General features: G+C 41.4%; 1 protein-coding gene across 2 annotated transcripts in view; it reads left to right on the top strand.

Annotated features, from left to right (window-relative positions):
* The first annotated feature begins 1,191 nt into the window (after window positions 1-1,191).
* The window catches only part of CUL3 (cullin 3), a 103,235-nt gene continuing 78,097 nt past the window's right edge, over window positions 1,192-26,329 (top strand). The window contains exon 1 of one of the 2 annotated variants that reach the window (XM_073359926.1): window positions 1,192-1,574. In XM_073359926.1, the coding sequence (XP_073216027.1) occupies window positions 1,509-1,574 (66 nt within the window). In that variant the 5' untranslated portion in view covers window positions 1,192-1,508. The remainder of the gene's footprint in view (window positions 1,575-26,329) is intronic. The other variant, XM_073359927.1, reaches the window with a different exon arrangement.

Below are 26,329 nucleotides of genomic sequence, written 5' to 3' on the forward strand. Positions count from 1 at the left end.
CACCTCATCCCCCTGGTCCGGTGGTCTATAGCAGACTCCCACCACTACATCACTCTTGTTGCTCACACTTCTAAACTTAATCCAGAGACACTCAGGTTTTTCTGCAGTTTCATACCGGAGCTCTGAGCAGTCATACTGCTCCCTTACATACAGTGCTACTCCCCCACCTTTCATGTTCACCTTTCATGTTCTCTGTGTATATAAATCTCCCCACTGTATTTTCCACTGCACGCATCCGATGAAGTGAGCTGTAGCTCACGAAAGCTTATGCTCAAATAAATTTGTTAGTCTCTAAGGTGCCACAAGTCCTCCTTTTCTTTTTGCAAATACAGACTAACGCGGCTTCTACTCTGATAAACGCATACTAGTCAGTCCCCATGCAGAGCTGTTCTCTACCTACTAGAGCAGGCATTCCTGGCCCTTATACTACAAGCTTGCATACTAGCGTGAAGGAGGCTGTGGGTGGATAGAAGGTAGAAGTAGTCATGGCACATGAACCTGAACCCCTATTACTGAAGGTTATTTCCCAAAAAACTAGTTACTACTTTCTTTATTGTAGGAATATTTGAAGATGTATACATAACATAGCTGGCATTGACCAAGATGGGCATTAGGGCTACTAGCAGTTCATAGGTCAATCTTGCTATTCTTCACCCACCCTATCTCCCCTCTGATTGACACCACTGGTACTTAAGAGCAATTCCAGTGGTCTCTTGTGTGAGCACGAGACCTTACATTTAGCAAAGCTGCTTTATTTCTACTATAGATGGGAGCAGAAATTAGAAGAGCTGCACAGGGGGATTCTGCACACCTGTTTGTCGCAGAGAGGGGTGAGCAGTGAGTTTCATCGAAGACCCTCTGCGCCGCAAACCTGCAGGTGGAGAACCTCAGTCTGTGGTGTCTACGGGCCCGGAGAGACTCCTGACAGGCTCTTTACAGCAGCTGGGGTTGCTAAGGAACCCCTTCCCCCGAATCCCACCACCGCTCCCCCCTCTTCCAGGCCAGCCACGGGACCCTCTCTGCATTTGCCCCCCCCGCCGCGCCTCACTCAGCCAATCAGCGGCCACCTTTGCCCCAGTGTGCTTTCTCTTCCTGCCCTTCCCTCTCCCACCCGCCCCTTTGCAGCCAGTGACAGCTCGGAGCGAAGTCTCGCGAGATCTAGACATCGGAGCCCCCACCCCGTCGCCCGCCCTGCTCCTCCCCGCGCCCCTCCTGCCGCCGCGGCCGGATCTGTCTCAGGGGTGGGGGGGCGCTTGGCCCTGCGCACTGAGCGATGTTTGTCCGCCATCGCGGCGGACGAGGGTGAAGGAAACGCCGCCGCCGCCGCCTCTGAAGACAGGGGCCTGCGCCGCCGCCGCCCACAACCCCCCGTAGCCGCCTCCCTCCTCCCCGCCCCGCAGCCCCCGGGGGCCGCCGCCCGGAGTGAAGGTCGCCAGGGGCTCCTGCCCGGGGTCTCCCCGCAGCCCCCCCTCACCCCGCAGGAGGCTCCGCTCGAGCCGGGTCCGAAGATGTCGAACCTGAGCAAGGGGACGGGCAGCCGGAAGGACACCAAGATGCGGATCCGAGCTTTCCCCGTGAGTACCCGGCTACCGGTTCCGCGCCAGGCCCCGGCCTCCGCCCGGCCGCAGGCCCCGCAGCCGCCCGGTGTGTCACCCTGCTCCCCGCGGGGGGCGGGCTGGGGGCGAGGGGGAGAAACTCCGGGGACCGGGGGGAGGGCAGGGGAAAGGAGTTGGGGGGCTGGGGAGCCGGGGGGAGGAGGAGGAGGATGACACGCTCTGTGCCCCCATCTGTTATCAGCACAATGAAACCTGTCACCGCGGCCAGGCGGGGGAGGAAGGACCGGGACTGGGGGGGCGGCGGCCCTGGCACTTACTCGGGTCCGGGACCGGCACTGGGGGGCAGTGGCGGCATTGGTACTGCGCCCGGCACTGGTGGGTGGCTCAGTCCCGCCCACTGAGGACTGGGACCGGGACTGAGGGGTGAGGTGGCAACATGGGCATTTACTGGGGGGGAAAGGGGAGGCGGCATGAGCACTTACTGAGGGGTGTGGAGGGCCAGCACAGGCACTGGGGGCTGGGACTTGGACTGGTGGAAGGAGGGTGGTATGGGCACTTACTGGGGACAGCACCAGGACGGGGGTGGCTGCATGGGCATTGACTGGAGTTGTGGCTGGTGGTACTGGTGCTCAGTGGGCTGGCGGTGGCACAGGCACTCACTGGAGCTTGGGGGGGACGCACTTTACAGAAACTGGGATTGGGAATTGGGGGAGAGCAGCACAGGCATTTACAGGGGATTGGGATTGGAAGAGTGGGTATTACAGACAGTTGAGGGGGACCCATCCCATCCCAGCAAGAAGCATTCAGAGGAACCGGCACCTGTGGCGGTTCTTCCCTTTTCATAACCTATGCAAATATGTTATGAAAATATATTTAATGCAGTTTCCAATGAAAGACTCTCAGACAAGGAATCAGAAGTTATAGATGCACATTAAAAAAAAAAATAAGGAGTCTTATAAATCCATCTCTGAGCTAGTTTTCCTGCAACTTCATGTTGCAGGGATTTTAGGTCAGATGGTAAAATGTCAGGTGACATGAAGAGTTGGTAGCAACATAGCCTCTGTGTAACTTTCATAGGATTGTTTCATATATCCAGCTGTGAGATTGCCAGCCACATTAGTTACTCAGTGAATGGGCCTAGTTATTACCTTGTACTGCCATAAATCTGTGCTGGTGCTTAAACAGTTTTTTCAGTTGAAGGTTAGAGCAAATGAATACAAAGACTGCTGTTAATGGTTTCTAGCATTACAAGAAATATGAAAACTTCAGTCGTCCTTCGTGATTTCCTGCAAGTGTGTGTGTATGTGTGCACACACACACACGTTAAAAAGGAGACGCTCTGTTGAGTCACTGGCTTTTAGTGTTTATCGTAACTTTTTGATGTTACACCTGATGCAGGTAGCCAGTGGCAAACAATTTAAATGTGTTGCCTTCACATATAAACTGGACATACCTGTTCACATCAGTTTACCAGTATGAAATATGGCAGAGGATTTGCTAAGCCAAAATTCTTGCCAATGAAGTTGAGGATTTTAGGACTTCTTTAAATTGCTGGAAGTTATCTTTAGGACTCTGATTCAACTGGACAGCTTCCCCCTTAAACTCTACTTCTAATCAGCAATAATTCTTTATGTTGAACAGTGAATGTCAAAGAAAGCAGCACTGTGTACTGTGTATTAAAAGACTGGAATGTTTTAAGTGATCTCTGGCTAGTGATCTCCAAAGAAATTATTTATTTTTAATACACTCTTATTCAACACATAAACCTCATATTATTAGAACTTTTGGAGTAATAGAAAAATAATAGATTGCCTGAAACAGCCTTAGACAACTTGTATATCATAGAGGGATGATCATAAAAATTAAGAATGACAAAAATTCTTAATGACAAAAATTGTGCATCTATTTTACAGCAAACTACTCTTGTACAATAAAAGTTTTAAATTTGGCTAATAGGATCCATGCATAGAATCTCTTTATGTATGTAGATGAGGGTATACTAACTAGGGCAAATTCAGTGATTAGAATAAACATTATTTTGCACTTTATTTTTTGACAGTTCTTATAACCGAGCACATGAAATGCTGTTCGTGAGTGAAAAATGTTCACCCGGAGCCCTGCTCTCATAAATGCTGAGAATGCTTGATATTTTTTTACCCATCAAACTGCTTCTTGTTAGCGTTGTTTTAATTTTTCCTTTTGAGTTGTTTAAAGAACGGATTACAGTTATTTCACAAAAGTTACCTAATTATCTTCCTTAAAAATTAACACATTATTTAAGTATATATTGACATCAAGGCCTCCAAACTCCAAAGTAGAAGCTGATATCTGTGGGTAGTATTTTTCAAGTTTTGCTATTTAAAATACATTTCCTTTTTTGCAACCAAACCCAGTCAAAAGTTCACAAAGGATTTCTAACTGAAAAAAGAACATGGAAGTGAATGACAGCTTTTAAGAGTTTACTATCATGTGAGTAATTATAAGAGAGAAAAGTTATCTCACACTCCAAAAACTATAACCCCAGTTCTGTAAAGATGTAGGGACTTGTGTAATTTGCTCAGTTGACTTCAGTGGACTCATCATGTAAATTAAGTTACATGTGTTTGCAAGACTGGGACCTGTGTTTAGTATTTACATTCATATCTGGTTACTGTTCTTTCTTTTCACCTCCAATTCCGATGCATCGTTTTTAGTTTTGAATTGTTAATGTTGCCAGTGTTACGCCATTTCTCTGCTCTCTGGTAGTTTGTCATATATCTTCAGCAGTCTTACATCTCCATTTCCTTTATTTTGTTTCAGTTTTTCATTTGGGAATAAATATTTACTATTTCATTATCTGGAAAAGGTAACCTTGTTGGACAAGTAAGGTTCCTGAAATCTAGCAACGTCATGGTTACTCCCTAATGATGGCCATGGCCCTTCATATTCTGTACTTACCTATAACATTTTAAGCATTTCTTTCCTATAATAAACATGGGTGAATAATAATGGAAAGGTGTACAATAATTTTCTTTTCAAATTTTTATGCTTTTGCTGTTTCTTCATGTATGAATTAAAAATAGCATAAGTGTAAACTCAGTGTTAAAAACTGTTGCTCAGTCACAAATGCTCTATCTAAGAATCGTTATTTTATTGCAAAATTATTTTCTTCCCAGTTTTTTTAGTTTTCTGGTAATTAAGGAGTGTAAATTAAGGTGGCAAATGCTCCTCCATAGAAATGTCATTCAGTATTAACCTGCTGCTGGTATACAGAATCTCACTGACTCTGCTCTTCCTTCCCTCAAGGGCAGTGGCAGAGGGCATGTTTTTGCAATTAAAAACTTGCAACCAGCATATGCCAGCTCACTAGTGCTCATGGGACTTGGGCTAAGGGGCTGTTTAATTGTGGTGTAGACTTTTGGGCTTGGCCGGAGCCTGGGCTTTAGGACCCTGTGAAGCAGGAGGGTCCCAGAGCCCAGGCTGCAACCTGAACATTACACCACAGTTAAACAGTCCCTATGTTTGCACTGCAGTTAGACACTCATGACTGACCTGTGCCAGCTGACAGCTCCCAAGGCTTGGCTAAAGGGCTGTTTAATTGTGGTGTAGATAGGCTCAGGCTGCAGTCTGAGCTCTGGGACCCTCCCACCTCACAGGATCCTAGCTCTCCAGCCCAAGACCAAATTTCTACACCCCAGTTAAAAAGTCCCTAAACCCCGAGATCCTGAGTCAGCTGGCACAGGCCAGCCGGGGGTGTCTAATTGCAGGATAGACAGAGGCTTTGAGTACTTAGGAATCTAGAGACTGAAGTGGGCTGTTCAGTAGTCAGAAGCAGTCAATGACTAGAATTCCCTGAGCAGTAAACCGCCCTTCCTATTCACAGTAGAAACAAATAAATTTGTGTGACCAGTTTAACTCTAACATATTAAAACAGGTGTTTATGCAACATTGTCTTATTAAATGCACATTAAAGCATATGGGTATTTTGAGTGTGGCTAGATTGTGGGATTAGGCCATAAAACAAACACAAAAAACAGATGGTATAGGTTTTTTTTTTTAAATTTTACCTTTTGAAATTAAATCTAGAAAGAGTAATGGAAATAACTTTTTATTATCTTGTTACTAAAGTTGTGTGTGTTTGCATTAAGCATACAATGGTTACTTTAAGGCTGTGCAATAAAATAATCTTGTGTATGAACTTTCAGGAGTTCAGAGCCTGTACAATAATGCAATTTTCAAAAATATAACAGGATAGTCTTAACACTTAAAATATGTACTCATACACACACCTCTGTCAGCATCAATAATTCAGCTATAAAAATTTGGAGATGAAACTTGGCATAGGGTTGAAACTCTGCAAGTTTTTTCAACAAATCTCTCTTTAATTGGTTGGCTATCTGTTACACAGAAGCCAGAAAAACTTAGTGTGCAATGGATGCTCAAGTCAATTTGATTTGACATGTTAAATGTGGCAAGTGATTAATTCATATTATGTTGTATATTGATAATAAAGAATGTCTGTACATTAGCTATATTTTGTAAACATTGTTCACATTTGAGGGACTAAAACAGTGCCTTGCAGAGTACTAAGTCTGCCGCACAAAACACACATTGAAGTTCTAGTCATGTTCCCAAAATATGGGGAAGGAGTTATATTTTTTGCTCTCTTTTATCCTCTTGTTAAAGTACTCTAGCATTCTTATGTTGCTTTTCTCTACTCAAGTCACAATGGGCCTGTTGTTGCTGGTTAAAGGACTACTTAAAAAGCTCTCAAACAACATTATAACAAATATAATTTTTAACATGATTTAGTTGACCTGTGTGGATGGAGCAAAAGCATGTTAGTTCTGTCTTTAAAACTTTGTTAGAGGTGAGTCAATGCAGGCCTGACTTTACTGCAGCTGCATTTGAACTGTTTTGTTATGACTTTTGACCAGTGAACATAAAGGCCATGAGTGCATACTGAAGTGTCAGAGTATAGTGAAAAGACAAAATAGCCTTAATATATCCAATTCTACACGTTTCTTGTGAAAATACATACTACGTGAGAATTGGGCTAACAGGAAGTGTTTTATAAAATTACACAAATAACATTACTTTAAGAGCTATTAGATGGACTCTCACCAAGGATTCTTATTACTTTTATCACAAGAAATTAACTGTTGTCTACAAGAAATTGGTTGGTTAGATCAGTCTGACTTGAAGTGAGTTATTGATTTGTTTATGCATCATACTTTGTTAATGCTTTTGACCATCTTAATTTCCTGTAGAGCTCTCTTTCGTATTTTTGGATAATCCTACAAAATATTTTTCTGCCAGCCCCCGGAACATAACCAACTGTTCCTGTCCGCTGTTGTTGCAACAATAGATACAGGGCTACTTAAAGAGTTTTAGAGAGCGTTAGAGAGATCCCATACATGTGTGTTATGTAAAATGAGAGTCTGTTTAAATATACCCCAAACTGTAAACTGATGCATTTAATATGGAATGGATAGGATAGTTATGCTCCACTTTTCCCAGCCTTCTTTTGCATAAGTGTCGCTTGGATGCTTGTTCTTTTCAACCCCAGTGATCAGCTTACATTAGTTTTAAGTTTTCCAAACTATTGATTCAGAGCAAAGAGATAGTGGCTTAATTTTTGTATTTAAAAAATAAAGAAGGCTGAGAGTCTCATTGACACTCCTACATTCTCCAAATCAGAGTGGCTGGTACCTGTGGCTTTTGCATGGCTGAAAGAAAACTCTGCTTCTGGGAACATTAGCTTCTTTTATGTCTTGTTTTGACCTGGGGGGGGAGGAGGGACAGGATAGGGGGGACATGCTGTACCTTGAAGTGAAATTAAAATTTACATTAGATATCCATAATGCATGGATCCGTCCAAGCATTAAAGAAGTTGCTTTAACATCTGTAGATTCACATGAATGAGTCTGAGCTGAGATTTCAGAAAGAACCTGGATAATTTGTTGATGTAGACTAAAACTGTGAGTATTCAGGTGGCAGAAGCTGTTACATTTAGGGCATTCTACACATGCACCGCTGCAGCTCATCTCCCATCGGCATAATAAAACCACCCCCACGAGCAGCAGTAGCTATATTAGCGGGAGAAGCTCTCCCGCTGCCATAGTGCTGTCCACGCTCGCACTTATGTTGGTGTAATTTACGTAGCTCAGAGGGGTGGTTTATTCATATCCCAGAGCGACATAAATTATGTCGACATAAGCTGTAGCTTGGGGAGGGGAGGGGAAGATCGATCTAAGATACGCAACTTCAGCTATGAGTATAGCATAGCTGAAGTTGACGTGTCTTGGATCGACTTAGAATCACTTACTTGGCGTCCTCGCGGCGCGGGATCAATGGCCGCTGCTCCCCCGTCGACTCCGCCTCTCGCCGTGGTGGAGTTCCAGAGTCGACAGCAGAGCGATCGGGGATCGATTTATCGTGTCTGCAGTAGATGCGATAAATCGATCCCCAATAGATCGATCACTATCCGGCGGGTAGTGTAGTCATGGCCTTAGACTCATAGTACGTGTTCTCTGTGGTGTGCGTTTTGGGATGGGGTGTGGGGCGAAAGGGAAAATGGTTTGTCACACATTTGTTCAGCTCCAAATAAATGAATTAATATAAACATAATGACTGATACTATTCACTTCAGACCATATAGTTAAATAAACATATCACATCCATCTGTTTGTGAGTGTATGCTGTATTTCACATGCACAAGCCATATTTTTATAAAAGCAAATGAGCTTTTGGCCCGTAATAAAATATGTAGTAATAAGTTGGATATTCATCAGTTAAGTTTCACTGAAACACATTTAGGGCTTTGAAATAAAAAAGACAAAGCTGCAACAATTATTTACCTTGTTGAAAGGAAATGGGCATTGTTTTGGAAAATTCCCATTTAACAGTGGTATACATTCTTTAATGTGAAAATGCTCTTAAATTTTACCTAATCATGAACATTGAAAGAGCATCACTGGATTTAATTAATATTTCAGATTAAATGGTGGCATGAGTTGAAGAGGTTGGACTCTGGAAAACTAGCCATCTGTTCATTTTCACCATGTTTTAGGTATTTGAGTTGATAAAGGTGTGCTAATACTAATTTTAGGAGAAGTTTTACAAGAAATTTGTATGGTTTTTTGTGTGTTTTTTTTCCTAATTCTATGACCATACTATGTCTAGCTGTCGTGTCATCAGATCTTTCAAGATAGGCAGGGACAAGTCTATTCAGCCCTTATATGGAAGAGTTTCAAGGCGATTCCCAAGTCTTCTTGGTGTTAGTTATTTAGCAGCACTTCTCTCTGCAGGCCTGATCTTGACAGGTATTGGGTACCCCTGATTCCAGCTAAGTTGGTACTGAATTAAATACCTCAGCATGGTGTTGGTAAGCACCTTGCTGCTGGAGGTTACTACCATCCTTTAAATGAGATGGAAAAACAAAAGATCTTGGCCATTTGTGATTGATAAAAATTCTTTGGCAGTCTTTGCAAGAGAAGGAGACAACAGTAGTAGTCAGGCCAAATTCTAATTTAGGTGATTAAATTTTTTCTGCTTTTTTCAGTGGATTTGTTGGTATTTGTTTTCTGCTAAACTGTTGTGTAGTTTAACTGCTGTTAAGCATTGACCCCCTTTTGTCTTATGTGTATCTGCATCAATGGTGGGTGAATGAGTTAAATGAGAATTGCTTTACAACTTACGCAGGATGGAAGATGCTTTTTATTGTAAGACCTTTTAGATGAAGGTTGCATAAATTATTGGGGTCTCTGAAAAAATACTATTTCACTTTTGTGTTGTGTTTCATTTGTTAATTGCTTCCTTCATATGATGCAGCCTGGAACATTTGTAATAATGTTCTATAGGAGTGTGAGTGCAGGTTCCTGATTTAAATGTAAAATAAAATTTTTGCAGTTTTCTAATTAGTGGACTTCTCCATCTATGCTCCCTCAAAAGAAAGCAGGTGGTTTTTAGTAGTTTAAAGTTCTATTTTGATTGTGAGACATACATTTTTAAATTAAGCTACAGGTAGTAGTGTTAGGACTACCTTTACTTTTTTGAGTTTTCAGGATACAGAAAATAAAGAGCTCCTTAAAACTGTTGTTTGGGCCTCACTTCCATGTGTTAGCAGATTGTTAGTGACAGTCTTGTCTTCCTGATCTCTGTTTTTGGAAAAAACGTGAAAAGGATCTACAAATAGATGTCATTTTTGCAGCAATTTGAAAATGTCCGGAGGAGGACCAAAACCTAAGCTCTATATATAACTATTAAGGACAACTATTGCAAAACTATATCAATAGTACCTCACTATATTTAAGTTAAAAAGGAGTCATAAATGCTGAAGAGAATTTGGAGAAATAGAGACCTTCTGTACATGTGGCAGGGATGCTCTAAGATAATAGATTTTTGGAGGAAAATAACAAATAGAATTTTCAAAATAACTGAAGTTAGCCAATCCACCTAACCCATAATGTTTTTATGGTTTTATGGTTTCTATGGTCTGTTTTAGGTTACAGACCAAAGAAGGTTATTGATTTGGGGATTGCTCTCATGGTTATGGGATATTGACTCAACGACTGCTGTAAGTGAAGTGTGTTAGCTTCTTTTTGGAAAAGGACTGATCCTCCCAGAATTAGTGGAATGTGGAGAAACAAGGTATGGGAAAGCTGTCATTTTTTTCTGTTGCAATGCTTTATGTGAGGATGAAGTAGATTTTATAATTTATAATTACTCTTTTTGGAGTTTAATCAAAATAAATATTCAGGTAATGATATGAAGATGACAGGTTTCAGAGTAACAGCCGTGTTAGTCTGTATTCGCAAAAAGAAAAGGAGTACTTGTGGCACCTTAGAGACTAACCAATTTATTTGAGCATGAGCTTTCGTGAGCTACAGCTCACTTCATTGGATGCATACTGTGGAAACTGCAGAAGACATTATATACACACAGGTTTCAGAGGAACAGCCGTGTTAGTCTGTATTCGCAAAAAGAAAAGGAGTACTTGTGGCACCTTAGAGACTAACCAATTTATTTGAGCATGAGCTTTCGTGAGCTACAGCTCACTTCATCAGATGTTTACCGTGGAAACTGCAGCAGACTTTATATACACACAGAAATCATGAAACAATACCTCCTCCCACCCCACTGTCCTGCTGGTAATAGCTTATCTAAAGTGATCAACAGGTGGGCCATTTCCAGCACAAATCCAGGTTTTCTCACCCTCCACCCCCCCACACAAATTCACTCTCCTGCTGGTGCTAGCCCATCCAAAGTGACAACTCTTTACATAATCAAGTCGGGCTATTTCCTGCATAGATCAAGGTTTTCCCACATCCCCCCCACCCCCATACACACACAAACTCACTCTCCTGCTGGTAATAGCTCATCTAAACTGACCATTCTCCAGGTTTAAATCCAAGTTAAACCAGAACATCTGGGGGGGGGGGGGTAGGAAAAAGCAAGAGGAAACAGGCTACCTTGCATAATGACTTAGCCACTCCCAGTCTCTATTTAAGCCTAAATTAATAGTATCCAATTTGCAAATGAATTCCAATTCAGCAGTTTCTCGCTGGAGTCTGGATTTGAAGTTTTTTTGTTTTAAGATAGCGACCTTCATGTCTGTGATTGCGTGACCAGAGAGATTGAAGTGTTCTCCGACTGGTTTATGAATGTTATAATTCTTGACATCTGATTTGTGTCCATTTATTCTTTTACGTAGAGACTGTCCAGTTTGACCAATGTACATGGCAGAGGGGCATTGCTGGCACATGATGGCATAGATCACATTGGTGGATGTGCAGGTGAACGAGCCTCTGATACCATGAAACAATACCTCCTCCCACCCCACTGTCCTGCTGGTAATAGCTTATCTAAAGTGATCATCAAGTTGGGCCATTTCCAGCACAAATCCAGGTTTTCTCACCCCACCCCCCCCACACACAAACTCACTCTCCTGCTGGTAATAGCCCATCCAAAGTGACCACTCTCTTCACAATGTGTATGATATTCAAGATGGGCCATTTCCTGCACAAATCCAGGTTCCCTCGCCCCCCCCCAAAAACCACACACACAAACTCACTCTCCTGCTGGTAATAGCTTATCCAAAGTGACCACTCTCCCTACAATGTGCATGGTAATCAAGGTGGGCCATTTCCAGCACAAATCCAGGCTTTCTCACCCCCTCACCCCCATACACACACAACTCACTCTCCTGCTGGCAATAGCTCATCCAAACTGACCACTCTCCAAGTTTAAATCCAAGTTTAACCAGAACGTCTAAGGGGGGGGGGGGGGTAGAAAAAACAAGGGGAAATAGGCTACCTTGCATAATGACTTAGCCACTCCCAGTCTCTGTTTAAGCCTAAATTAAAAGTATCCAATTTGCAAATGAATTCCAATTCAGCAGTTTCTTGCTGGAGTCTGGATTTGAAGTTTTTTTTGTAAGATGGCGACCTTCATGTCTGTGATTGCGTGACCAGAGAGATTGAAGTGTTCTCCGACTGGAATATGAATGTTATAATTCTTGACATCTGATTTGTGTCCATTTATTCTTTTACGTAGAGACTGTCCAGTTTGACCAATGTACATGGCAGAGGGGCATTGCTGGCACATGATGGCATATATCACATTGGTGGATGTGCAGGTGAACGAGCCTCTGACAGTGTGGCTGATGTTATTAGGCCCTGTGATGGTGTCCCCTGAATAGATATGTGGGCACAGTTGGCAACGGGCTTTGTTGCAAGGATAGGTTCCTGGGTTAGTGGTTCTGTTGTGTGGTATGTGGTTGTTGGTGAGTATTTGCTTCAGGTTGGGGGGCTGTCTGTAAGCAAGGACTGGCCTGTCTCCCAAGATTTGTGAGAGTGTTGGGTCATCCTTCAGGATAGGTTGTAGATCCTTAATAATGCGTTGGAGGGGTTTTAGTTGGGGGCTGAAGGTGACGGCTAGTGGCGTTCTGTTATTTTCTTTGTTAGGCCTGTCCTGTAGCAGGTGACTTTTGGGAACTCTTCTGGCTCTATCAATCTGTTTCTTCACTTCCGCAGGTGAGTATTGTAGTTGTAAGAAAGCTTGATGGAGATCTTGTAGGTGTTTGTCTCTGTCTGAGGGGTTGGAGCAAATGCGGTTGTATCACAGAGCTTGGCTGTAGAGGATGGATCGTGTGGTGTGGTCAGGGTGAAAGCTGGAAGCATGTAGATAGGAATAGCGGTCAGTAGGTTTCCGGTATAGGGTGGTGTTTATGTGACCATTGTTTATTAGCACTGTAGTGTCCAGGAAGTGGATCTCTTGTGTGAACTGGACCAGGCTGAGGTTGATGTTGGGATGGAAATTGTTGAAATCATGGTGGAATTCCTCAAGGGCTTCTTTTCCATGGGTCCAGATGATGAAGATGTCATCAATGTAACGCAAGTAGAGTAGGGGCTTTAGGGGACGAGAGCTGAGAAAGCGTTGTTCTAAATCAGCCATAAAAATGTTGGCATACTGTGGGGCCATGCGGGTACCCATAGCAGTGCCGCTGATCTGAAGGTATACATTGTCCCCAAATGTAAAATAGTTATGGGTAAGGACAAAGTCACAAAGTTCAGCCACCAGGTTAGCCGTGACATTATCGGGGATAGTGTTCTTGACGGCTTGTAGTCCATCTTTGTGTGGAATGTTGGTGTAGAGGGCTTCTACATCCATAGTGGCCAGGATGGTGTTATCAGGAAGATCACCGATGGATTGAAGTTTCCTCAGAAAGTCAGTGGTGTCTCGAAGGTAGCTGGGAGTGCTGTTAGCATAGGGCCTGAGGAGGGAGTCTACATAGCCAGACAATCCTGCTGTCAGGGTGCCAATGCCTGAGATGATGGGGCGCCCAGGATTATGGATCTTGGGTAGTAGATAGAATATCCCAGGTCGGGATTCCAGGGGTGTGTCTGTGCGGATTTGTTCTTCTGCTTTTTCAGGAAGTTTCTTGAGCAAATTCTGGAGTTGCTTTTGGTAACTCTCAGTGGGATCATAGGGTAATGGCTTGTAGAAAGTGGTGTTGGAGAGCTGCCGAGCAGCCTCTTGTTCATATTCCGACCTATTCATGATGACAACAGCACCTCCTTTGTCAGCCTTTTTGATTATGATGTCAGAGTTGTTTCTGAGGCTGTGGGTGGCATTGTGTTCCGCACGGCTGAGGTTATGGGGCAAGTGATGCTGCTTTTCCACAATTTCAGCCCGTGCACGTCGGCGGAAGCACTCTATGTAGAAGTCCAGTCTGCTGTTTCGACCTTCAGGAGGAGTCCACCTAGAATCCTTCTTTTTGTAGTGTTGGTAGGGAGGCCTCTGTGGATTAGTATGTTGTTCAGAGGTATATTGGAAATATTCCTTGAGTCGGAGACATCGAAAATAGGATTCTAGGTCACCACAGAACTGTATCATGTTCGTGGGGGTGGAGGGGCAGAAGGAGAGGCCCCGAATTAGGACAGCTGCTTCTGCTGGGCTGAGAGTATAGTTGGATAGGTTAACAATATTGCTGGGTGGGTTGAGGGAACCATTGCTGTGGCCCCTTGTAGCATGTAGTAGTTTAGAAAGTTTAGTGTCCTTTTTCTTTTGTAGAGAAGCAAAGTGTGCGTTGTAAATGGCTTGTCTAGTTGTAGTAAAATCCAGCCACGAGGAAGTTTGTGTGAAGATGTACATTCTGGAGAATAAGCGGAAGTGGATCAGGGCAGATTTTTGTATATGGTAGTTAGTTATGACTTGTAAGATTTATGAGGTGAGGAGAAATAAAGAAGGAAAAAAATTCCAGGGGACTGTGTGATACCATAAGATGGAATCATTTTTTTTATTAGGACAATGTGTGCTGCGAAATTGATTAGACTCTTTAAATTGGTATTCATGTTGTTGCTGATTACAGGCCTGAAGCCTTTTTGATACTTCTAGGGTAAAATAAGGTGGAATAAGGAGAGGTGAGAGATGTAAATTGTTATGGTTAAGATTTATTCTACTTGTGTGTAAATATGGATTTATTAGGTTAATATTAATAACAATAAACATCTGCATAATTTAAATATATTATCAATTCATGTGTTTGTTTATATACTTTAAATACGTGAGCTTCAGCTCTCTCTAAAAAAGACCCCCAACAACTATGAAATGGAGGGCGAATCTTTACTATTTGTAGTCTTAGTTTAAGATATGTGCAATACAAAACTGACAGCTTGCCTTATGTTTCACATTAGTTTGAACCTAAAAGGGGTTTTGTTTAAGTAGTCCATTGCAGCTCTTCACATTCACTCTTCCAATCTAGAGTATTGAAGTGCTAGTTTTCTCCCCTCCACCCCCACCCCTTCTTTTTGGCTGATTTTTTTTTTTTTTTTTTTTACTTGTGGTGGGGAGGGATGGGAGACACTTCGATGCTTATGAATTTGGGAGAAAATTGGAACTAAGATTAGTGAGGCCAGACGCCCTTTAAACTTTCTCTTACAACTCTTAATTCGTTGCTTTCTTCCTGTGTTGTTCCAGTGCTAGGGTTTTCCAGGCAATGCTTTCTTGTGTGCCAAAAATTATGGTAAATATGTTAAATATATGAGAGAAAAAAGAAAAAATGTTACCATAGTGCACCAATGTAGATTACCCACGAAATTCTAAATGTATTACAACTTCAAACAAAGTGGAAAAGTAGGCCTTTTTTGTCCCTTTTAGGCCTCTCTCTCTTGCAGTGTTGTGGGGTTATCACGAGAAAAAAATAGTTGTGTTCAAGCCCAGAAGGAGTCTAAAGCATTTCTTTTCCCTTATGTTTCTTCTTTTGGAATGCATTCTGGAAATGGTGTTATAATCTTTGTAAGTTTCCTGTATATATTGTTGCGTGCTTGGAACACTTCCTTTTGATCTTGATATGTTCTGTTTAACATCTATATAACAATTTCAAAATATTAAACATTTAACCTATTTGTAGATTCACTTTTTTTTTTAAATCATATGGGTATGTTTCTAGTGGGGTTTAGATCGAAATTAGTATTGTGGCTCAAGGAAACTTTGAATGAGAGCTGAAAGGCTAATGAACTAACAAATTGTTAAGTTGGGAAGATGGTACCTCTGAGTAGACTTGGTGCCTTCCCATGCCTCAATTTCTCTGGAAGTAATATTTTTCCCTTCTCCTACTAGTTCCCAACTAAGACCTGACAATATAGTATCTGCATCATGCTCTGAAGTGAGTATCTTTTTTTAATGTCTGAGTTTTTGTAGTAATCAATAGACATGAGCTGGCAAAAAGGAGAAATTAAATTGATGTTTTTAAGGTAATACCCACTAAGAAAAAAAGAGATTTAAATGATTTTACACACAGTAGGCAGAGATAATTAAAGAAAATTTGTCAGAACAGATCTTGAAATATACATAATCATTTTATTCTAAGTCAGAATTCTTTGGATAGATTTGGGAAGCCCTACACCAGTGGCTCTCAACCTTTCCAGACTACTGTACCCCTTTCAGGACTCAGATTTATCTTCCATACCCCCTTAAAAACTACTTGCTTACAGAATTGGACATAAAAATACAAGTGTGTCACAGCACACTATTACTGAAAAATTGCTTACTTTTTCATTTTTACCATATAATTGTAAAATAAATCAATTGGAATGTAAATATAATATATAGAACAGTATAAACAAGTTGTCTGTATGAAATTTTAGTTTGTACTGACTTAGCTAGTGCTTTTGCAAAATTAGGCAAATATCTAGATGAGTTGCTGTAGCCCCTGGAAGACCTCTGTGTGCCCCCAGGGGTATGTGTACCCCTGGTTGAGAACCACTGCCCTGCACAACCCTTTTGTATCAGCTAATTTCCCATTATTTCATTACAAATATTTATTACAAACATTGGTTCTAGAGCAGTTCTCCAGCAGTGGCTCTCAGACTGACTTAGTAAACCATATCTACAACTCAGAAGTACTTTGGGTACCACCGTCATAACTTTACTCAGTGTAATTATAAGAGATTCCTATTCTAATATTATACTCAAGCTGTGATATGTGAGGAGAGAGAGAACTGCTGCTCTATATATTTCGCATTAAATAGTACTAGAAATATTTATCAAAGCTAAGATGGGGAGACACAAGTTCAGGTCCCTGCCCTGCCTGATTCAGAGCATTCTCCCCCTCACTTCCCTCCCCCACCTCCCATTGATCTGAAGGCTGAAATATAGTGCCACTTATTTGAACAGGCACACTTTATCTGTTATAGTAATTACAGGGCAAACTGTTGTATGGAATGTCATCTGAAACACTTTGAATCCTACACAAGGATTTTCAGAGGAGCCTAGGGAAGTTAGGTACTCAGATCCCATTAAGATTGATGGATAAGTAGTTATTTTAGGTAAGTGATTCTTTATGGTTAGATTCTGATACTCATACAGTACCGTACTCCATGAGTAGTTCCAGTGACTTCAGCACTGCATAAGGTGCTATTGATTGTGAATAAGGGTATCAGAATCTGATACTTACTATATATAATGAGTAAAAGGAATTAATAAATATAAGTAGGAAAAGGAATCTTCAAAGCACTGATAAAATACTGCACCTGTCATTGTTTCATAACCTCTTTAGTGCATGTGGTTGATGCTGTTATAATAGTGGGGCTGACATAATAACTGCACAATAAAGTTTGTTAATTTGGAGTTAGGGTTGCTGAAGTGACGTTTCCGTCAACCTGAAGCCTCAATCAGATTGAAAAACAGTGAAGCATGTACAAACCATATTGCAAGGACATACTCTTATGTGCTTAACTAATCCTGTTCCTATTGACTTCAGTGGTGCAGGATCATGCCCTAACTCAGAGATCTATCCACCACCTCTGCCAGAATGACCAGTAAACTGTGCCCACACATCATGCATGTAAACGTATTTCAACATGTAGATGAACATATTCAGGAAGCCCAATTTGTGATTGCAAATAAGATTAAATTAATCCTCTTTCCTATTAGAACATATTGGAGATGAGTTTCAACATTGTAAGGTGTATATATTAAAAACATTTAATGGTTGTTTAGAAATTTAAGATCAATGTTAATAGATTTTTAAATTTAAACAACTTAAGTTCCGGCAACTTTGAAATTCACATTTCTTATGCTTTCTAGTAGGAGAATTTTTTTTTCCAAGTTCTTGGTATCTCTGAATGATCAAGGTGGTGATTTCCTAATTGAGTGTTTTATTACATTTAAGACAGTATTTTAATGACCTACCTTTCTTTATAATTAGAAACAATGATTATCTTCTAGTTCTCTTTTAAAGAAACTGTTTTTGGAACTGTTGATGTTTGTGGCATGGGTGACAAAAGGACTTCCTTGCCTGCTTTGTGGCAAGTCTGAACTAGATTCCTCTTTCATAGATCAGTATACTGCAGTTTTTATTGTTTCATGATACTATTTTGTTCTATTTTGGGTGAAGGATGAGCAAGAGGAGTTAGATATCACAGTTTGCATTTGTTCTCCCAGTTCATTCAGGATGTATTAATTTTTCTTTTACTGTGTAATTCTGAGCTCCTGGTAAACTATTTCCTGTAATTTTTAACGGATCACAAGCAAGGCAATTTACTTGAATTGAAGAAACCAAGACAGTGAGATGTGGCCTCCTATGTTAGCTATATCACATTTGTATTGGAGATTGTGAGTTGGACCAGACAAAACACACAGTGTGCCTTCCCAGATACAAAACACTTAATTCATCTCCTACAACTCTTGCTAAGTAAGAATCCAAGGATAGTTTCTAATTGTTCACTCTTCCCAAACCAAATTGCCATGCATACTGATGCACCAGGCTGACTGGATCTGTCTGCATTGGAGAAGTTTTCTAACCTGTTTTCAAACCAGTTTTATAAAATTGCTCCGGCTATTTTAAACCCCTGAATCTAGGTCTCTGCTTTGGCTCTAACCAAGTTTTAGAATTAGGTTAGGTTGAGCTAGCCTTAAAATCAATTAGAAAAATTCCACAGTATAGCCAGCTCTCTCTCTCCCCCAAACTGTTAGGTTCAGATATGTTTGAAAATGAGCACTTTCATTATGGCCATTCTATAATACATGCTAAACTTTTTCTGACTTGAGACACTATGGAAATGACCACCATGGAAATGTCTCTAAATATTTGCTGTAATCCTTGGTTAATATTATAGGCAGTGTCTGTATTTTAGGTTGTATAAGCATTTCCATTTCAAAGGGCCATTTGCGGTTTGATATAACTTTCTTCAATTTATGACTTTTGAGCTGAAACCTTCCCTATTTGATTTCTGATCGAGATTCACTTAATTTGAAAGCTTGAGCAAATCAGCTAAGCCATTAAAAACAAGTTACCAAAATATTGTAACTCTTTTGAACAGCTCTAGCACCTCAGTGTGAGATGATAGGAGCTTGAAACTTAGCAGGGAGATGGTGCCTAGTTTACAGATATATCTTTTGGTGGTCTGTTGAAGAACCATTTATATTTGGCAGAGTTATGACTTTGTGCAGCACATGCACTGACTTTGTGCAGAAACGAGAGATCAGTTGAAAAACATTTCTATTGGGATTGCAGAAAGGGAAGATAAGTATAATTTCTCATTTTAATTAATATGATACTTCAGGATTTGTGTGGAATGAAGCAGGGCTCATTTGGAACCCAGGCCCCTGAGGAGCACCTCCTCATTCAATGCAATATGTAAAAGTGGAAACAAAACAGGGCTGCGTCATTCACAGTCCACTGTCCAGCTTCAGCAGTTTGAGGACGGTGTCCTTCAGAACGTTGCCTAATTCACCAACTGACCTGTTCGTGTTCTGGGGAAAATAAATAGTAAGATCCAGATTAGAACAAAGCCTACACACAAGGGGGAAGAATTAAGGTTGTCGTAAAGAAACTACGATATTCACTTACTTCAAGTGCTTCATGTTGCAACCTTGTGTGGTGGGTTTTTTTAGAATCGTAGTTCATAGGCATGAATATTAGAACTGAAATTGGTGACTTGGTTTTGATTTATGCATTGAATTTCTAATTGGTGGTAGGCAGCATTTTATGTTTTTTTATCTGTAACAAAAGGAGTAAATTGTCTACAATAGATTTTGTAACTTTGCACCACAAATAATTTCATAGCAAAATTATGTGGTGTTACATTATCACAACAGAAGTAAGTATTAGTGATGTACATACCTTTTAAAATTAACCGTTTAAATGATTAAAGGGCCAGCCTGCCAGAGCGGCTGGGGCTGATCCGGCTGGCATGGCTGGGGCTGAGGCCGGGCTGGGCGACCGGCTCGGGGTTAACAGTTAAGGCGGGTTAACCGGTAAGACTAATGCTTACCAGTTAACCTTTTACATCCCTAATAAGTATACAAGGCAACAGAATTCTGATTCCAAATAGGAATAATACAGTAACTCCCCACTTAACATCCTCTCGCTTAATGTTGTTTCGATCTTGCGTCCCTGCTCCACTACAGAACATGGTCGTTTAAAGTTGTGGAATGCTCCGCTATAACGTCGTTTGGCTGCCTGCTTTGTCCACGGCTGACAGCCCCCGCCATTCCCCTCCCTCCCGCCAGCACCTCCCCGCCTGCTGGCGGACCCCGCGAATCAGCACCTTCTCCCTGCTTCCCCACCAGTCAGCTGGTTTGCGGCGTTCAGGAGGGAGGGGGGAGAGGAGCAAGGACACAGCGCATAGGCCTCCTGACTGCCACGGGCAGGAGGCAGGGGAGGGAGCGGTGAGGAGTGAGGACTCGGCGTGCAGAGTAAAGGGGAAGGAGGTGGGGGGGGGGAAGAGGCGGGTTAAGGGTGGAGGTTTGGGGGAAGGGGTGGAGTGGCCGGGCCAACGGTTGAGCCCCCGGCAAAGTCGGTGCCTGTGCTTGCACAGTGGGGAAGCTGCCGCTTCTCCTAGTCTATGGCACCTTCAGCCTCCTTGCTGCCTCATTGTCTGCAGTGCCAGTGGGCTGTACCTGTGCGGGGTAAGGCGGGGGCGCCTCCCAACTATAGTACTGTACTGTATGTAAAACTGTTTAAAACTTATACCTGTATTAAATTGCTTGTTTAAAATGTATATAATGCCTTTTGTCTGGCAAAAAAAAATTTCTCTGGAACCTAACCCCACCTATTTATATGAATTCTTATGTGGAAATTGGATTCACTTAACATCGTTTTGCTTAAAGTCGCATTTTTCAGAAACATAACTACAACGTTAAGTGAGGAGTTACTGTACTGTTATACATAACCCTTAAGTGATTTCATTTCTGACCCTGTGATGTGTGTAATCCACCACAATTTAGAGACATCGAAAAACTTATCCTTTCACAGTTGTGATATCCTGTGAAATGCGATCTTTGTTTTTAAAGCGTGCTGGTCTCAGTCTTTCTGTACTTGGCTAGAGATTTTTCAGCTTATGGTGGTATTTCTGGTGGTCACAAATATTTTATTTTAAATGTAAATTTAGTGATGGAAAAAGGTGCTAGATTAACAGATGTGGAGGGAAGTCTTCTTTATTCACAGAATCAGGACAGCATGGACAATAGCATGCCATGACTAGCTATTATTTATCAGTGCCTAAGGGCCAGCCAAGCATGGGATCCCACTATGCTACAGTATAGAGTAGAAGACAGTCCCTGCCCTGAAGACTTTACAATTTAAATAGACAAGACAGGTGCAGGGTGGGGGGAAGGGATAGAACACACAAGCAGTGAACAATGTGATGGCAGCAATGACTATATTTAGACTGACATCCAGAATTCCTAAAGTTGTAAATTTTCTAGAATAAGCTTTGAACTATAAAGAGCTTTTGAGTATATTAATTCTGTTTCTTTGATTGCTTCAGAACTGGTGGCTGCTCTAATTTACAGTCGGAATTCAAACAAACCTATAAAAACAATTACTTTCCTAGGAATTTATAAGATATTACAATTGAAAAAATACAGGATGTCATAAAAATAGAACCTGAAATCCAGATTCATTAGTCAAGCAATGAAGGAAATTAATGTGTGTCAATCTTATTCTGTTGGGGCCATTTCTAGGAGAGGAAGGATAGTTAAATTTCTGTTCATTAGTTTAAATTCTCAGTCTCCTAAATTTGTCAAAAACGCTGCCAGATCCGGATAAGGATATGGTTTAAAGTCTATTTTATATAGGGCACTGAATACTGTTAGATGATGAAACGCCAACCAGGTCTGCATGTTAGAAAATTTCTTTCTGACTCTGTCTATATCTTGTTGCTGTTGCCCTTAATTTAATCCTTTAAATTGGAAAGAACTGGCCCCTCTCCATTAAGTCTTTGGAAAATGCTGTTGCAACTCACCCTACTGTTTAATTTAAAAGAACCCTTTCTCTCTTCCATCCTCAAATTGTCTGAGAAATGGGCTTTGAAAAGCCCTCACAAGCAGCAGTGATTTAATTTTTAGTTTTCATTTGAAAACTAATATAGTGCATGAATTGAAGTCTACAACTGAACAGCAATTCATTATTTTAAAACGTTTACGTCAACAGTTCCAGTAAATCTATCGATGCGAGGCAGGGAATGAGCAAGGAAGAACATTAGGGGACTGGTTCTTCACTCAGAATTGCTAGTGTGGATCTGTGAGCACCCTTTTGTTGTGAGGGGTCTGCTCTAGTGGATCAAATTGCGGAATCAGGGCTTTAATTTTCTAATAATACATATATGCCTGTTCTTATCCAAGGATCTCAATCTAGATCTCAGAAGTACATAAATGTTCTTATGACATCACAAACTAATTTTATGTCTCTTAACTACCATATTGGAACTTTCAGTATGTTTGCTTTTATGGAGACAGTTTTTGTTACAGCTGTCTTTAGAAAAATATTTTCATTTTATTTAAAAATTTTCATTTGTGACAGCCTCACAAGCTAAACAACCCAGAGGTAACGGTTCATTGACATTCTTATTTAGTTTTGAGGAAGCAAATATTGGCCAGTGTAAGGTCCTATGTATTTTGTGCAAAAGTTTTAAACAGAGCTTTTTAACAGAGGGGAAAACTGTAAGACTCTTCTTACTAAAACTTACATACGTAACTTATTCACTGCTGCAATACATAGTAATTTAAGTTCTTAGAAAGCTTTGATTCGCCAGAAAACCATCATTGCAAAGCAAGTCAACTATTTTTGATGTCGAAGTAGGGGATAATATTCTCTTAATTTGTCATGATAAAACTTCAGCAAACCCATTTCCTAAAATTTATTCAAGTGCTGCTGCTACTTGAAAGAGAGAGATGATTAATTGAAGGAGAATATGAAGCTACACCAAAAGATGGAATATTTAATATCAAATATTAAAAAGTAATATATTTCAAATATTCTTTGTGATAACTTTGTAAAGTTGTCTTCTATAGCTTGAAATTTCCTGGAATTTCCCTTCTGCAGTTCTCTGAAGTGGCCCCAGTGTGTGAGTTATGATTAGAGTAGCAGGTTGTTTACCTTTATATTTGGGGCAGATAAGGATAAAATAGCAAATTCTAACTTTAATCCCAGTCCCACCAAAGAACAGAAAATTAAAGTTGACAGAATTTATTATTCCTATTACAGGGAAGGGCTTTTACTCAAGGTAATGCCTCAGTCCCAAAAAGAATGGAAAGGGGGTGAAGACCTGTTCAAGACCTCAGATACTGAACATCTTTATACAGCATTGAAAGTTCAGAATGAGCACCTTGGCCCCTATATACCCTCCCTCAGCTCAGGTGACCGGTTTACAGGCTTCAGTTTGAAGGATGCTTCTTTTCATTTGGATATTCATCCTGCTCACAAAAGGTTCCTGCAGGTCACAGTGGGCCAGAAGCACTTTGAATACAGAATGCTCCCTTTCAGCCTCTCCATGGCCTCAGGTTATTTATGAAAGGTGTTGTGGTGATGGCTGCATACCTCTGTAGACAGGGGAGACAGATATAGCCTTACCTGGACAATTGGCTGCTTACTGGTTGGTCATACCAGGAGATACAAGCAACAGTCACTACCACAATTCAACTCTTTGATTCCCTAAGACTTCAGACATTTTGGACAAGTCCATATTAACTTGCACAAAATATTACCTGCACAAACCATACAATTAATCGGGTGGACCTGAACTTAGACACAGCAGGGCCCTGCTTATCTCTGGACCAATTCCTTGCCATGAGGAATCTCCTCAGCCAGCTTTATTTCAGCCCTCAGACTACAGTCCAGTCCTGCCTGGTTCTGTAGGGGCATGCACTTATGTCACCCCGTTGACATGATTGCATCTACAATGTCTCCAAATCTGCATGTTCCAGGGCCTACTGTCCCAAAATGAGGGCAGTGTAAAGCACCCCAGTCCAGCATCCCTACATCTGGCAGCATAGCTTTAGGACTGACAATGAGCGTAGAACAAACCTGCTTTCAAGACATTTGAGCCGTCCTCCAGAACAGCAGGAGACGCCCTATGGGAAAATGCTACTGCTCTCTCTTTCGTGCCAGCAGCATCACTTTCTATTGAGGTGTCAGGTATGCCTTTCCTACTGGAGTATCTTCTTTTGCTAAAGACACCTGGCTTGTCATCAGCTCCCTGTGAGTACATTTGGCAGCTGTTAGCTCTTTCCAGTCCCTGGTGGAGGCCGCCCTGTTTTTACTCATCCCTCTATCAAAAAGTTCCTGAATGGTATCATAAGGACATTTTTTCTAGCTTTGCAACCAGTTCCTGCCTGGGATCTGAACTTCATTCTTTCTGCTGTCCTTTTGAACCTTTAGCCCCTTTTTCCCTCCGGCACCTTTCTTTGAAGATCACCTTCTGATAGCTGTTATCTCTGCTAGAAGGTAGGGAAACTTGGAGCTCTTATGGTAGACCCACCTTATACAGTTTTTCACAAGGGCAAGGTTTCTTTAGGTCTACGTGCTAAGTTCATACCTAAGGTGCCTTTGAGTTTCATCTTAATCAGGCTATACACCTACCAGTGTTTTATGCTAAACCTCCCTGAAACATGGAGAAGGCAAGTCTCCATTCCCTAGACATACAGGGCTCTTGCCTTCTCTCTGCAAAGAACAATTCCTTTTCAGAAATCTCCAGGGTTGTTCATTGCTGTCGCCGTGAAAATGGAAAGGAAAGCTGTCTTGGATCATCCATTCATTCTTGTACATTCTTCCCAAAGACTAAGTGGATAGCCTCTTGCATTTCTCTCTGCTATGATGTTATGAAAGCCCCTCCTCCTCAAACTGTCAGGGCCCATTCTGTGATTGCTCAAGTGGTACCAGTAGCTTCTTTACAGGGAATTCCCCTCTCTGAAATTTGCAGAGCAGCCACCTGGGGCTCCTTACACGCTTTCACCAGGTATTCCAAGCTTTGACTACAGATACCTCCTTTGGCTCAGCAATCCCCCACTCTGCTATTGTTACAGCAATACTTCCTCACACCCTCCTCTTCAGTGACCACTGCTTGGGAGTCACAGTAAATACTCCTAGGGAGCAGCACTTTTAAGAAAAAAGGAATGTTACTTACCTTATGGTAACTGGAGTTCTTGAAGATGTGTGGTCCCTATGGGTATTCCATGACCTCTCTCCTTACCTTCTGTTTGAGTCAACCTGATTCACAGTAGAGTCCAAACTGGGGGCTGGTCGATTTGCTCTATCCTTTATGCCCCTGGATGGAAGCATGAGGTGGCACAGTTATGAACTAATGGACCCTGCTGCCGAAGAATTTTTGGTTCAAAGCATATGCGCACCACAGTGAATCCCCATAGGGACCACATATCTCTACTCCTTTACCTAGTGTGTGTTAACATAGTACTGTTTGAAACGGGACTACGTTAGTATACATTTGGTAATTTTTAGTGCACATCAGCAGGGTCTGCACAGGCCTGTTAGTGCGCAGCACACAAGTGTGCACTAGATTTACACCCCTCTGGTGCAGACTAATGTGCTGTGTTTACAAGCCTTTAGTTCCAAACTAAGTGCATGCCTACACTGACCTGCAGTTTATACTAAGAGCGTGTGAATTACAGCATGCACCAAAGTGCTGTACTGTAATTCCCTGTGTGGACACTGTGGGCACACACTTAAAAGTCCTTAGTTTGCACTAATGAAGTCCTCTAAAACAGGACTTCATTAGCACCAACTAAGCTTCAGAAGAGAGTATCAGGCATGTAAATTTTAAAGATAAACAAGACAATATTAAAAATAGGTTTACTTAGTAATATATATTAACATTTTGAAGATGGGAGGGGAAATTCTTTGCAATTAATCTTTTAAGAGGCCAGAGTCCACATAAATTGTGTACTATTTAAAAGCCTTGGGAACCCAATTTTGAGATTCTTGCCATTTGTTCTCATGCATTTTGTACTGGATATGTGAAACCCCAATTTTGGCCATAGTTAAGATGACAAGGTATATATTTACACAGAAATTAGTCTGACTGCTCTAAAGTATTCATATTTCAGGACTTGTCTATGCAGGCCACTTTACTTCCGAATGAGAACTCCACATAGGTGAGGCTTATACCATGGCCTAAAATTTGTCAGGTTGTATGTTAGTGTGGGTGAAAACTGGAGACTGGTTTCAGAGTAACAGCCGTGTTAGTCTGTATTCGCAAAAAGAAAAGGAGTACTTGTGACACCTTAGAGACTAACCAATTTATTTGAGCATAAGCTTTCGTGAGCTACAGCTCACTTTATCGGATGCATACTGTGGAAAGTGCAGAAGATCGTTTTATACACACAAAGCATGAAAAAATACCTCCCCCCCACCCCACTCTCCTTCTGGTAATAGCTTATCTAAAGTGATCACTCTCCTTACAATGTGTATGATAATCAAGTTGGGCTATTTCCAGCACAAATCCTGGACTTTAGATAAGCTATTACCAGCAGGAGAGTGGGGGGGAGGT

The sequence above is a fragment of the Lepidochelys kempii genome, chromosome 9 (genome assembly GCF_965140265.1).
Source record: "Lepidochelys kempii isolate rLepKem1 chromosome 9, rLepKem1.hap2, whole genome shotgun sequence".
Lineage (NCBI taxonomy): Eukaryota > Metazoa > Chordata > Testudines > Cheloniidae > Lepidochelys > Lepidochelys kempii.